Genomic DNA, 15,010 nt, shown 5'->3' with positions numbered 1-15,010 from the left:
GCATGATTTCCGCGGTGGAGTTCAATGCTCTGGTATGTGTCATACTTTTTGTTGGGGTGAATGCACTTGCCGAAATGGTGAAACCGATTTTTGGTGGACGTGGTGTTTATTATTTGAGGAATGTATTTCCTGTCGGTTAGTATCTATGGGGAATGCGGGAGAAGTTATTGATAATGGGTTTTGGATATCACATAAACAATCGAGGTCGAAATTCCGAGGGGATAGCTCGCGATTTTCGCGGAATCTGGAGCAATAACCGCGTTGTCTTGATTATCAGGTAAACAAATGGATTTACGGCTTTTTGTCACAAGACATTTTTTGCAGAGAATCAAATTTTCTACAACAAATGTCTCCTGATGGGATCCCGTAAATCCATTTGTTTATTCAATAATTGGATTTGAAATTTAAACAACAATCCGCGATTAATTAATAAACTAAGACATATACGCGATTTTTACATAAGATAATGTTTAAAAGAGAGAGAAAGATCACCCAATTCTCCAGTGAATATTCTCGAACATTCCAGAAAACTTAATTCAAATAGTTTTTCTAATCACCCTATAGAGGGATGAGAAAATCACCACGCGCTAAGACTCGTACTCCCAACGGACGTTTCTGACCCTCAGTTCATCTACAGCGTTGACGAACCACAGACGTTCAAGTGTTTGTAGCTATCTCTCAATCAAATATCTCCAAGAAAACCTCAATTTTCAATCGCGTACTCTATAACTGTTCTAGTATATCACCAGCAGTGCGTGAATTGAAATTAACAAACTTTAACTGTAAAATTCTTTCAAAGACGCGAGGTTACGCCTCAAATTATTTATAATAAATTAAACAGTGCATCCCCCAATAGTCTAACGTGTCTTGTGTCTTTTTATTTTTCCCACTGATCCCAAATCGGCACCGCATACTCGTCGCTATCTCAAACATTTGGTCCTTCGAGCCGGATCTGGGAAATCGGTGGAAAAATTACATCGTGAATTTTGTTCAGTGGAAAGTTCGTGCAGTGATAATTGACACTCAGGTACGTGCGGTCAACATTCCTCACGGGCCTAACAAAAGGACAAGGTCAGAGAACATCACCAAACACTGGGTCTAGCGTTTACATTCAGGCGTACTCAACCATAAACACCGACACCCAGGACTCAACGTGCTTCTTCGAATCATCGGAACACCTCGTGAAGCCGAACTCAGCCGAACCTCAGTGGGACTCAACCGACCTCAGAAAGCGGCATCACCAAGTAAGCACTCTACATTACCGACCGCAAGTGTGAATAAGTCAACATTAGGTAAAGTAGAAATCAAATAGCTACTCACCAAGTAAGTAACCATGTCTGACTTACACCAAAAACACCCAGACGATCTCGAAGAGATTCTCGATGATCAATTTAAAGATGCGGATGCTAATTTTGCTCGTCCAATTATTAGAGTGTCCGAAGCTACAGAGGACACGCCCACTCCAGGTCCGTCATCATTAGAGGTTAATGATGACGTCTCAGAGCAAAAGCAACCAGAGCCCACTCCAACTCGCATCAAGACGCGGGAATCATGTATTGGGGTGCCACCAATACCGGACCCGCTGAATCTGTCTGCGCTTCAAAACTTCCAGCTCCAGCAAATCCGAACAAAGCTGCGTGGATTTAGTGAACTGCACAAGGAGCTGCTGGAACTGGCCACTCAAATAACTAGGCTCACGTTAGACGAACTCGAGGGCCACGAGAAAATGCTGGAAGCTGACTGGAACGAGGTAGTGGCCATTCAAAAGGAATTCGCGGTCAACCTGCTTCCCACTCAAGAGTACCTGGCCTATGAGGGATTATAAAAAGGCCACCACATGGCGTCGGGACTGCTCAAAGTTGATTTATCAACTGAAAGGGCAACTTAAAAAAGAGGAGGCTAACGCCTCCACCTCAACGAAGCAGGCCAATCAACTGAAGCGAATCTCCCTCATCACGTTCGACGGGAGTCACTCTAAATGGAGCCAATTTAGAGATCTATTCCAATCACTGGTGAGCAAGGACGACTCAATCCCACCAGTACAGAAGCTGGTTCGTCTCAAGGAAGCACTCAAGGGACCAGCCTCTCAATTATTGTCCACATTCACAATCACCGAGGAGAATTATGAGAAGGCATGGGACAAATTAGTGAGGAAATATGAGGATCCTAGATTAGCAGCACAAGCTCTATTCAACAGGGTCCTCAGTCTTCCCAAAATCACTAAGGCGAACGCAGAGAACCTCAATTCGAACGCGGCAGCTACGCTGGAGACGTTCGATCAGCTGATCACCACAACCAAGCTTCCAAAAGACCAGATTTTGGAACAGATGCTGGTTCATCTATTAAGAAGATCTCTGGACACAGAGACCCTAAGAGCATGGGAACTCAAAGTAGGGGATTCCAAGGATTTCCCATCACTCAAGGAGTTCACCAACTTCGTGGAGTCGTGCGCACGAGGCATCAACGCAGGAGAACGACTCCATTCCAAGTCGCAGACCCAACGACCACGACCAGCATCTCCTCAAGGAACAAGAAGGGTTTTCACCGCGTCAACTCAATCAGCCGATCATCGGGAAGCAACTAAGCCCAGTAACAACTGCGCTTACTGCAAGGGGTCGCATTTCATCGCGAATTGCGAAAAATTCATAGCCCTGTCACCAATTAAGAGGAACGACTTCGTATCAACCACCAGACTGTGCTTCAACTGTCTAGGGCCACACGTCTTCTCAAAGTGCAAGACTCAAAAGACGTGCTTCACCTGCAAACGCAGGCACCACACTCTGATCCACGGAGGCAGCCCACACACCTCGGGAGAGGTGCACCAGAACGAGCCAGTAGCTTCCACCTCAAAGGCAGAGATTGCACCTCCAAAGAAGGAGTCGACAGATTGGAGTGAGTGTACATAAAAATCATTCACTTTAATCAGAACCCTTACTGATCGCACTCAACTCAACAGACTCGAGAAGTACATCACCGAAGACTACGCTCAACACGGCAACGATCAGTAAGGCAGAAGAGACACGCAATCAGAAGATACTCAATAATCAGCGGAGTCACCAATCAAAAGACACTCACCAATGTGTATTGCTAGCCACAGCCCAAGCAAGAATCCAATCTCCAAGAGGCTTCACACTGAGTATAAGAATGCTCCTCGATCAAGGATCAGAGCTATCCTTCATCTCCGAGCAACTAGTAAAATCTCTCTACCTCTCAATAAGGTCATCATCAATTGAGCTCATCGGAATCGCAGAGACGAACGCAGGGCGCACGAGAGGAGTAGCTTCAATTACGCTCTACGCAATCGACGGGTCAGAACAAGTTGACCTTGAAGCTCACGTCCTCAAGAAACTCACCGTGAAGCTACCATCCTTCTCCTGCAAATCACCAAGGATCGACCCACTCCAAGGTCTTCAACTAGCCGATCCAGACTATCTCAAACCTGGGCCAATAGACATCATATTAGGAGCTGATACCTATGGGCGGATCCTCAAGCAGAGAGTAGTCAGCTCCAGTAATACTCAATTAGTTGGCCAACAAACCGTATTCGGATGGATCCTATCCGGACCATTCGAATGCAAAGGTTGTTCACCAAGGATTTCATTATCGGCCGTAAAGGAATCCTCCAATGAACAACTCCTAGAGCTTCTTCAAAGATTTTGGACCCAGGAAGAATTACCCACAACGCAGAACTCAGAGCTATCACCAGATGAACTCCAGTGTGAGAAAATATTTAAGTCCACGCACTCAAGAGACAAGACCGGGCGCTATACAGTTAGACTCCCTCTAAGGACATCAGCAGAAGCACTCGGCAACTCAAAGCTCAAAGCCTCAAGGCAACTACAGTCAGTTGAACGTCGTCTCAAGGCAGACGATAATTATGCCAAGCTCTATAGAGACTTCATCGATGAGTATGAGGCATTAGGACACATGAGGAGAGCACCAATAGAAGAAGAACCCTCCACAGCATACTATCTACCGCATCACGGGGTTCTACGAGAAGACGCACTCACTACGAAATTGAGAGTAGTCTTCAACGGCTCAAGCAAAACCTCATCAGGAATATCCCTCAACGATATCCTCTATCCTGGTGGGAAGCTCCAAGCAGACACGATGAACGTCCTGACATGGCTGAGAAAGCACAAACTAGTCTTTGGAACAGACATAGTCAAAATGTTTCGACAGATAAACGTTCACAAGGACCAGTGGAATCTCCAGAGAATACTGTGGCACAATTCGCAACAACAGCTCATCACCTACGAGCTCACCACAGTTACGTACGGACTCAACTGTTCTCCATGGATATCTCTAAGAGTGCTCCAGCAATTAGCAGAGGACGAAGGCCATCGATATCCTGCCGCAGTTGAGACACTCACCAAAGGCAGATATGTCGATGACATTTATGGTGGAGCAGAAACCGCAGAAGAACTCAGAGAAATCGCCTGGCAGCTGAGTGGTCTTTGCCAAGCAGGCGGGTTTCCACTCCAGAAGTGGAGCAGCAACTGTCCACAAGCCTTGGAGACATTAGGAATATCATCAACTCAATCGATAATCCAATTCCAAGAGCCTATCACCAAAGTCCTTGGATTGTATTGGCATCAAACCAGTGATACATTCCAATACAAATCAAAGGAGTTTGATTCAGCAGTGTTCACGAAGAGGACAACACTATCAGAAATAGCTCAACTCTTCGATCCATTGGGACTGATTGCACCAGTAGTCACTCGAGGGAAAATAATCATCCAGGATCTATGGAAGTTAAAACTCAACTGGGATGAACCTCTACCAGAAGACTATCAACGCCAATGGAAAGACTTCAGGCTCAATCTCAATACGCTGAATCAAATCTCAGTACCGAGATGGTTGAGAATTTCATCCAAGACGAAGAGAATCCAAATCCATCGATTCGCAGACGCCTCCACCGCAGCAATGGGTGCAGTAGTGTACCTCAGGACAGAGAACTTCAATGAGCCTACTTCAACAGTACTGGTGTGCGCAAAAACAAGAGTAGCTCCTATCAAGCGCATGACCATTCCTCGTCTTGAACTCAACGCAGCTGTCCTGCTTACGAAGTTAGTGGTCATCACCAAAGAGATGCTCGACCTCAGGGAAGTAGAAACTCACCTATGGACAGATTCTACGGTAACCCTGGCATGGATCAAAGGACACCCCTCAAGATGGAAAGACTACGTCCAAAACCGAGTCATCAAAATCCAGGACTCACTCCCAGATGCAAGCTGGAGACATATCAGCGGCAAGGAGAATCCAGCCGACTGTGCCTCAAGAGGAATAGCTCCTCAAGAACTAGCAGTACATCCCCTATGGTGAACCGGACCTGAATGGATTAACCAGGATCCCCAGGAATGGCCTTCCTCAATAGAAGACGTTCCAGCAGTAGCAGCAACCGAAGCAAGACCATCACCATCCTACCCAGTGGCCATGAAGATCAATGCCTTAGCCGAACTACTCAACAGGTACTCCAGAATGGAAAAGGTACTCCAAGTAACAGCGACACTGAACAGAGCAATCGAGCGATTTAGAAGACAGCCAGTTCCCCAGACGCCCGTCCTCACCATCAGAGAACTCACCGAGGCCAGGATATTCTGGGTAAAAATAACTCAAGCTCAATATTTTGCTTCTGTTCATAGGTTGCTCGTGAGAAACGCTCAAGTACCACGGAGTCATCCTCTGGCAAAGTTAACGCCCACTATAGACGAACTCGGAATTATCCGACTAGGAGGCCGTCTCAAAAACTCACAGCTGGATCCCGAAGAGATTCACCCAGCAATCCTGCCTCGACAGTCTCGTCTAACGACGTTAGTCCTCGAAGAAGCTCACCGAAAAACTCTACACGGTGGGACACAACTCACCCTAGCTTTCACGCGACAGAAGTACTGGATCATCGGTGGCAGAGGCACTGTCAGAGCCCATATCCAGAAATGTGCCATCTGCATCAGACACCGAGGACGCCAGGCTCACCAGCGAATGGCACCACTGCCGGCTGTTAGAACTTCACCAACACGAGCATTCCTCCACACGGGAGTGGACTATGCAGGTCCACTTCCCATTCTCAAATGGCGGCCTACAAACGCCCAACCATCTATGGTGCATATTGCAGTTTTTGTCTGTTTCAGCACATCAGCTGTTCATCTCGAGCTCGTGTCCGGGCAGACGACAGATGCCTTCATAGGGGCATATAAGAGATTCACCGGAAGAAGAGAAATCCCCGAAGTGATGTACAGCGACAACGCCACTACATTTGTTGGCGCAGCCTCAATACTCAAGACGCTGTACAATCAACCCTCGATAGAGAACCTCGAGATTCAAGCTGCCCTCGCCACACAGGGGACTCAATGGAGCTTCTCACCACCGAGAGCACCCCACTTTGGTGGCAAATGGGAGGCAGCTGTGAAATCCACCAAGTTCCACCTCAAGAGAGTCCTCGGATCATCAACATTCACCTACGAGGAACTCAACAGCATCCTCATCCAAATCGAGGCCTGCCTGAATTCGAGGCCAATCACTCCAATGACGGATGACGCAGAAGACCTCCAAGCACTCACCCCAGGACATTTCCTGATCGGTGAGCCACTCCAGATCATACCAGAACCAACCATCCTCAACAGAGAGCCCAGAAAACTACAAAGATGGAATCTGGTTACTCAAAAAATCCAGCAGTTCTGGTCCAGATGGGCTAGGGAGTGTCTCCAACGATATCAAGCCATCTATAAGTGGAACCAGAGAGAGAGGAACATCGAGGTTGGAGACATGGTCCTGATGATCGACGAAGATTATCCTCCAGCAAAATGGCCCCTCGCAAGAGTAATAGAAATTCACCCAGGAGCAGATGGCTTAACCAGAGTTGCAACCATCAGGACCTCAAAAGCATCAGTTCCAACACAACAAAATGGAACTCCCATCTTAGAGAGGATCACCAGCACCAGCTCAATCTTCAAAAGACCTATCGCCAAGCTCTGCCTCCTACCGACAGATCCACCTCCAGCAGAACAACCTCCAGAAGAGGAGCCAGAGCAGGAAGAGGAGTAGACACCTACCAAAGCCATCCACCGTAGAAGAGAAACTCAAGAGAGATAATTCATCATCCCTGATGATGAATGGGCCCCGGGATGTTTAAAAGAGAGAGAAAGATCACCCAATTCTCCAGTGAATATTCTCGAACATTCCAGAAAACTTAATTCAAATAGTTTTTCTAATCACCCTATAGAGGGATGAGAAAATCACCACGCGCTAAGACTCGTACTCCCAACGGACGTTTCTGACCCTCAGTTCATCTACAGCGTTGACGAACCACAGACGTTCAAGTGTTTGTAGCTATCTCTCAATCAAATATCTCCAAGAAAACCTCAATTTTCAATCGCGTACTCTATAACTGTTCTAGTATATCACCAGCAGTGCGTGAATTGAAATTAACAAACTTTAACTGTAAAATTCTTTCAAAGACGCGAGGTTACGCCTCAAATTATTTATAATAAATTAAACAGTGCATCCCCCAATAGTCTAACGTGTCTTGTGTCTTTTTATTTTTCCCACTGATCCCAAATCGGCACCGCATACTCGTCGCTATCTCAAACAGATAATTAATGTGTAAAATTGGATTGCTCGCAAAAAAATCGTCTTGGCAAAATGCTGTAAACCCATTTGTTTACGAGATAATTGGGAAAACGTGTTTTTTTGGTGGAAAATTTTGAAAATCGCGGGCATCCCCCTTGGCGTTCCAACGCTAATTGTTTAAATGTTAATTATCTCATGATGCAATAGCCCTACAGTGTTTTGTCAAGAGACCTTGCTTGTTGTAAATTAAATTCACAATAAAAAATCTGTGTTTGAAACGTAAACAGAAAATCGCCAGGTTTAGCATCAGAACAATCGAGAAAATTCGGGCGACCTTGAGGGCATTGAAATTCGGGGCCAGTTCACGCAGAACAACCTAAAAGCATTCAGTTCGTTACGGAAACTCATTCAGAGCAGTACTCATCTATAAATTGTGTCTAACGTCCCTATCGAGAAATTAGAATCGGGCGTTTATATATTTTGTAAGGAACGTATAAGTTCATCGGGTTTTTGAGTACATCATCTATTAAAACCTTATTTTGTAAATTTATCGGAGTGTTAGCCATTCAGCGGATTATTATTGAGATACGCAACGTTATAAATTTCTACGAGGAGTAATTTGTATAATCAGGACACAAGGCTCACGCCTTATAAAAGTACATCAGCAATAGGTTTAGTGGACCATTTGTGATAAAACATTATTTTCTACCACCAATTGTCCCACTTCCCCGAAATCCCGGCAAAAAACATAGTCACTCCTAAAACATTGGTCCTTCGAGCCGGATGAGGCGCATAGTGAATAATTAGAGTGGTAGAAAACCTCGTGGAAAATCGACGCCACGTCGATTAGAAAATTATCGGGGTTCACATAAGAAAATCAACGGACAGAGATTTCGGGTCAATATTCGTGGTTTATTAGAGTCAGTGCCGAATTCCTTGAGGTCATAAACTAAAAGTAAACACGGCTCGTTGTAAACACCGTGAGTGAAAAACCGAGGTCCTTCAAATTGGCCGAGCGAACCTAGCCGAGTCCAGCAGACGTGAGACACATCAACACACCTACACAGCGAAGAGCACAGTCGGTCGGTAACCCCACACAACGGTCACTTACCATGGACAACCAAATCACGGAGCAGCGCAGCAGCAGCGATTCTCAAGACGACCAACAATCAGATGAGTCTATTCAAAGTGTTGTTCCAACCATTTCAATATCTGATTTATCTCATAATGCACATTGCAGCAAGGACATTCCGAAACCTATGTCAGAAAATCATCGAGAATCGGAAATTCAAATCAAAAAAAGGATGTCTGAGGTACCCCCGCTAGGACAATTGAATGGATCTCAGCGATTTAAATTGCAACAGATCGAGTTGCATTTAGATACCCTCAATCATACCAATCAAGAACTTCATCAAGCACTGGAGAGTTCAAGTCTACCCCCACTCACGTGCGAGGAGTTGAATGGGTTGGAACGAACTATCAACGCGGATTGGAAGGAGATGCTCGACGTTCATACGAGTTTAAGCGACGAGTTAAATCCAACTCAAGAGGACATCATCAAGGAGACCTTCCAGAGCGCAACAGTCCTGAAGAGAGAGTGTCTCAGGATGATCTTTCGTCTAAATGAAGAGTTGCAGAGAAAATCAGCTCAGAGCAACTCAACCTCATCAAGTCAGTTACATCAATTAAAGCGCATCAGCTTACCTCCATTCGATGGGAGGCACTCAGAATGGAAACAATTCAGTGACCTGTTTTAGTCATTGGTAGGAAAAGATCAATCCATCCCGCCAGTGCAGAAGCTGGTTCGTCTGAAAGAAGCCCTGAGGGGAACAGCTGCTAGTCTCATATCTACCTTCACAGTTACTGACGATAATTACGAGAAAGCTTGGGAGAAGCTCGTGAGGAAGTACGAGGATCCCAGATTGATCACTCAAGCTCTATTCAATCGAATCCTCAATCTTCCGAAAATCAGCAAGGCAACTGAGGAGAGCCTCAGCTCCAATTCAGCAGCCGCTCTGGAGACAATGGACCAGCTTGTAGCCATGACTGGTCTATCCAAGGAGCAGCTTATCGAACAGATGATCGTACATCTACTCAGGAAGTCGCTGGACACTGAGACATTAAGAGCCTGGGAGCTGTATGTGGGCAGCTCTAAGGATTTTCCTACCTTGCAAGAAGTCACTAGCTTCGTTGACTCTTGCGGTAGAGGTATCAACGCTGGCTCTAAGCTACATGCAAACACAGAGAAAAATCATCAGAGTACATCAGCAATGCATCATCGAAAGAAGAGCGCTCTCGTCGTAGCGAGTGCTCAGAAAGAGCCAGGACAAACCACAAAGGATTTTTCAAAGGACAACTGTGCCTTCTGCAAGGAGGCACACTTCATCTCCAGCTGTCCTAAATTCATCGATCTATCACCTGAGAAGAGGAATGAGGTGGTGGCCAGCAAAAGGCTGTGTTTTAATTGTCTTGGACCACATCTGTTCTCCAAATGTAAGAGCAGCAAGACTTGTTACACCTGCAAGAGAAGACACCACACCCTCATTCACGGCGGAAACTCCTACACTGGAAGTGGAGGGGCTGAACGGAGACTTTCCACAGCAGGAGACCAACCAATTGCCGGATCCTCGCATAACGGAAGTGAGTAAAATTTCCTACTCATAATCCACTCGAGCATTCACTGATCGTATTTAAACCACATCTTAGTAGCACGAGAAAATTCCTCAACATCAATCATCAATGAGAAGATCAGTGAGTCAACGGAGAAAATCATCGAGGAAGGTATCAACAATCAGGAAATCAGCCAGCAGAGCAGTCATCATTCTTCAGGAGATCATCAGCACGTACTGCTTGCAACAGCACAAGCCAAAGCTTATTCAGCGAAGGGCTACTCACTCCTAGCAAGGATACTAATCGATCAAGGCTCAGAGCTATCATTCGTCTCTGACTCTTTAGTGCATCAACTTCAACTTCAACGGAGGTCATCATCAATAGAAATAGCAGGAATAGGAGGAATCAATTCAGGTCGCACGAGAGGAGTCGTTTCAATACTTCTCCAGGCAGTTCATACCACGCAACAAATTCAAATCCACGCACATATTTTAAAGAAGCTAACCGCAAGACTGCCATCGTTCTCGTGTTCGACAACCGGGATCAACCACTTCCGAGGTCTTCAGCTAGCTGATCCTGGCTATCTTACACCTGGTCCAATGGACATCATCATAGGGGCGGACATCTACGGGCGGATGAAAGAAAACAGAGTCGTCAAGCCCAAACAAACTCACCTAGTTGGCCAACAAACGATTTTCGGTTGGATAATAACCGGGCCAATCGAGAATCAAGGTTGTTCACCGAGAGTATCCCTAACGGCCGTAAGGAACTCATCGAACGAACAACTATTAGATCTATTGCAAAAATTGTGGAACCAGGAGGAGTTACCATATAACTCACATCAAGAGCTATCACCAGAGGAAATCGAGTGCGAAGAATTCTTTAAACGTACACACTGCAGAGATATCAAAGGACGGTACATAGTGAGACTACCCTTAAGGACATCACCAAAAGTGCTAGGAGAATCGAGATTCATTGCCTCAAGGCAACTCCAATCAGTCACAAGGCGCCTGAAATCAAACGAGGCCTACGCCAAACTCTACACAGAATTCATCGAGGAGTACGAGTCACTTGGACACATGAGGAAATCAGCGGAGAGCACAGAACCCGCAATAGCCTATTATCTACCGCATCATGGGGTTCTGCGCACAGACGCAATCACAACAAAGTTAAGAGTTGTGTTCAATGGATCAAGTCCAAGTTCATTGGGGTTGTCGCTGAACGACATCCTCTACCCTGGTGAAAAACTTCAGGTTGACACAATGAACGTGCTGACCTGGCTTAGAACACATCGGTTCACATTTGGAACGGACATCGTGAAGATGTTCAGACAAATAGCAGTGCATGAAGACGATTGGGATCTACAACGGATTCTGTGGCTTAACAAGAATCATGAGCTCATCATCTATAGACTTACCACAGTAACCTATGGACTCAGTTGCTCTCCATGGCTCTCACTTCGAGTCCTTCACCAACTAGCCGAAGACGAAGGACATCGCTATCCAGCCGCAGTCGAGACTCTCACCAAAGGCCGTTATGTAGATGACATTTACGGCGGAGCAGACACAGTGCATCAGCTTAAAGAAATCGCTTGGCAGCTGCAAGGTCTCGGCGAAGCGGGAGGATTTCCCCTACAGAAGGGGAACACCAACTGCTCAACGGCGCTGGAAGATTTAGGTTTATCAACTAATTCATCACCTATCCAATTCGAGGAGTCTATTACTAAGGTGCTCGGACTGTGCTGGCACCAATCGAGTGACACATTTCGTTACAAATCCAAGGAGTTCACCTCACAGACCTTTACTAAGAGATCAGTGCTATCAGAGATAGCCCAACTATTCGATCCATTAGGATTTCTAGCTCCAGTCGTCGTACGAGGCAAGATGATCATCCAGGACTTATGGAGACTCAAAATCAATTGGGATGAATCACTTCCTCAGGAGTACGTTCGAAAATGGAGAAACTTCAGAGAAAATATCAATGAACTAGAGAAGATTTCTGTACCCAGATGGCTGAGAATCTCATCAAACACATCTGGCATCGAGATTCACGGATTTGCAGATGCATCAACCGTTGCAATGAGTGCAGTGGTGTATATCCGTTGCAAGGAGATCAACAAACCAGCATCAGTGACAATGGTCTGCGCTAAAACAAAGGTGGCGCCTCTCAAACGTATGACCATCCCCAGACTCGAGTTAACCGCAGCTGTACTGCTCACTCAGCTAGTGGTCACAACGCAGAAGATGCTGGAATTAACCGACGAGAAAATTCACCTATGGTCTGATCGAGAAGGGTGAGCGGATTTCATTAAAAAAAAAATATTCCCATGTTATCTTTAATCTCAGCCCCGGACGTGCTCTATAAACGAGACGAAGGGGACGGTCTGAGTCACCAACTGAGCGCGTCCCTTGGTGGCGGATAGGGGGACGGCCGGAGAAAGAGTGGCACCTCGGGAACGGAGAAAGGAGGCTGAACAACAGCACCTGACTCCAGGATCCTGGGGCACACTTCAGTATCCGGCTAGCGACAGCTATAACGTCGACCTACGGAAGTAAAAACCCGTTAGGAAGACCCAAGGCATCGCCGCGGACCAGACTCCCCAAGCTAAGGTGGAAGTTATCGTGCCGAGGGCTGAATGACACTGGGGAACAGTGTCGCAAACGATACCCTTGGGGAACCAGGCAGCACCCCATTGTATGCATGCCTTACCGCCGCATCCAGGCTCTGCGGGGGTGGACTTTCTTTTCCAGGTTACTCGTGGGATTAACATGGACCCAATAACTTACAAAAATTTTAACGCCGATGACGGTGCCCTCTCTGAGGGAACGGCAGAGGCTTGCAGGTCGGAGGAGAATACGATCAGCACTAGGGCCCCGGAAGGGGAACAAGCGCAGATCGAAATGGAAGTTGTGGAGGAGCCAGCCTCAGAGGGGCCTACCAGTGGTGGGCCTGCTGTTGCTGACCCTACCCAGGGGAAGAGGAGAAGGGGTAGGACGGGTGCGGAGAAGCGCCGGGCCCGCCTGGCTAGGCTGAAGGCCGATGCCTCGCGGGATCAGCAATCTCCGCAGGTAGAGACCGCGTCGTGGGATAAGGAGGAACAGGGGACAAGGAGGAAGAGGCCCAGGTCCTCGGGATCCACTCACCCCGACATGGCCATGCCCAATAAAAAGGTGAGGGCCATGGAAGGACTGGGGGCAACCTCCTTCAGGGAGGCGGCGAAGGGTGGCGGCAGGGTGGCCTTAGTGCCAACTGGCCATTCTGAGCTGTCTCTGACGAGGGAGCAAGCCGACCTAGTTCAGGAGGCGCTAGTGGCGGCTCTGTTCGGGACTGACATGGAAGGTCAGCTCCCGAGCTTTGACGGCCACTGGTTTGACGATGGCGTGCTGTGGGTGGCATGCACGGACGGTCAGTCAAGAGAATGGCTGAAGACCGTGGTGTCCACCCTGGTACCCTGGGAGGGGGCCTCCCTTATCATGGTGGATAAGGAAGCGCTCCAAAAACTGATCAGAGTCACGGCCGTTCTCCGGGGAAAACCCGTAGGAGTGGCTGTGGCCTTTGAGAAGTTGGGAATGCAGAACAGGGTCCTCACCACAGGCAAGTGGAGGGTCTGGGACTGCCGGAGCGGGGTGGAGGGGCTCAACCTGGTGTTGGGCGTGGACCCCAAGTCTCTAGAGGCCCTGAAGGGTATGGGGATGGCTCCTTTCTACTGCCTCGGCCGGGCTCGTTTCTACGAGACCCAGCGGAGAGCGGCGGGGGGAAAGGCGCCCCAGGCGCAGCCGGGCCCAAGGAAAGCGATCGCCGACCAAGGGGAGTCAGGGATCGCAGGGGGGAGGGGAGGGCAGGAGGGAGCGCCAAAGGGTCCGAGTGACTCGGAGAGTGCCCCAGTAACTGCCGGAGAAGGCGCCCATGAGGGGAGGGAATAGGAGAGCGAGGAAGGCTCCCTCTTACTGAGGGACCCCCTTTCCCCTGCAAGGCCTCCGCTGAGCGGACGCATGAAGGGCCGAAGAGGGAGGCCGCCTCTGGTGAGAGGGGGCGCGGCGGGAACTGGGAGGGGGTCTCAAGGGACCCTCAACTGGGCCCTGCCGGGCTCATCCCACTCGGGGCAGGGTAGGGCGCCACCAGGCGGCCCTGCCTAATGGCCGATCAATGGCCAGGCGAAGGAGGGGGGAAGGAGCAGAGGGCAAGATGCAGGGAGACGGCTTAGGCTCTCTGCTAGTCCACTGCTCCCAGATTAACTTGCAGCACTGCAAGACTGCGACTGCCCTGCTGAGTCGCAGTCTAGCAGTGGAGCACACAGACATATGCCTTATGCAAGAGCCCTGGCAACATGGAGGCTCGGTAAAAGGCCTATCTGGAGGTGAGGTGGAGCTATTCTATGCTCGGGGCGACCTGGGCCACAGGACCCGCATTGCTGTCAGAAGAGCGTGCGGAGCCAGGGGAATGGCCAACTTCTGCCACAGAGACTTGGTGGCGGTTGTCGTGAGACTTCGGGGGGAGGCCGGTGCGGAGGATATCGTTTTCTGCTCGGCTTACTTCCCACATGACTCGCCGACACCACCACCTACCAAAGAACTGCGTGATCTGGTGAATCACTGCAGAGCTAAAAAGGTGCCACTCATCATAGGGTGTGACGCAAACGCGCAGAACGTGGTGTGGGGCAGCGAAAGATGTAATGACAGGGGCACTGCTCTCCTGGAATTTATGGCAGACGTGGACCTGGAGATCCTAAACAGGGGCTCGAGGCCCACGTTTGTCACCTCTCGCTGTCAATGTATCATTGACGTAACCATGTGTACCCGCCGGATGGCGGGGCGATGCAGGGACTGGAGGG

The 15,010-nt window shown here is 48.3% G+C and overlaps 1 protein-coding gene across 1 annotated transcript; it reads left to right on the top strand.

Annotated features, from left to right (window-relative positions):
- Window positions 1–1,333: 1,333 nt before the first annotated feature.
- On the top strand, window positions 1,334–7,044 carry LOC135171364 (uncharacterized). The gene is made up of 4 exons (XM_064137849.1): window positions 1,334–1,750; window positions 1,800–2,892; window positions 2,957–5,307; window positions 5,350–7,044. Exons 1-4 carry the CDS (start codon window positions 1,334–1,336, stop codon window positions 7,042–7,044), a joined length of 5,556 nt encoding a protein of 1,851 aa, XP_063993919.1.
- The last annotated feature ends 7,966 nt before the right edge of the window (window positions 7,045–15,010 follow it).

This window comes from Diachasmimorpha longicaudata, chromosome 19, assembly GCF_034640455.1.
Source record: "Diachasmimorpha longicaudata isolate KC_UGA_2023 chromosome 19, iyDiaLong2, whole genome shotgun sequence".
Classification (NCBI taxonomy): Eukaryota; Metazoa; Arthropoda; class Insecta; order Hymenoptera; family Braconidae; genus Diachasmimorpha; species Diachasmimorpha longicaudata.
The sequence above is the reverse complement of the archived record's forward strand: the minus strand, read 5'-3'. Positions and strand labels throughout refer to the sequence as shown.

What these genes read in the sequence shown, in the direction of transcription:
- LOC135171364 (XM_064137849.1), top strand. Translation starts at nt 1,334, where the DNA reads ATGTCTGACTTACACCAAAAACACCCAGACGATCTCGAAGAGATTCTC. An exon ending in GAAGGAGTCGACAGATTGGA is followed by an intron (nt 2,893 to 2,956) that starts GTGAGTGTACAT and finishes TCAACTCAACAG; the next exon opens with ACTCGAGAAGTACATCACCG. An exon ending in TAGCTCCTCAAGAACTAGCA is followed by an intron (nt 5,308 to 5,349) that starts GTACATCCCCTA and finishes TGGATTAACCAG; the next exon opens with GATCCCCAGGAATGGCCTTC.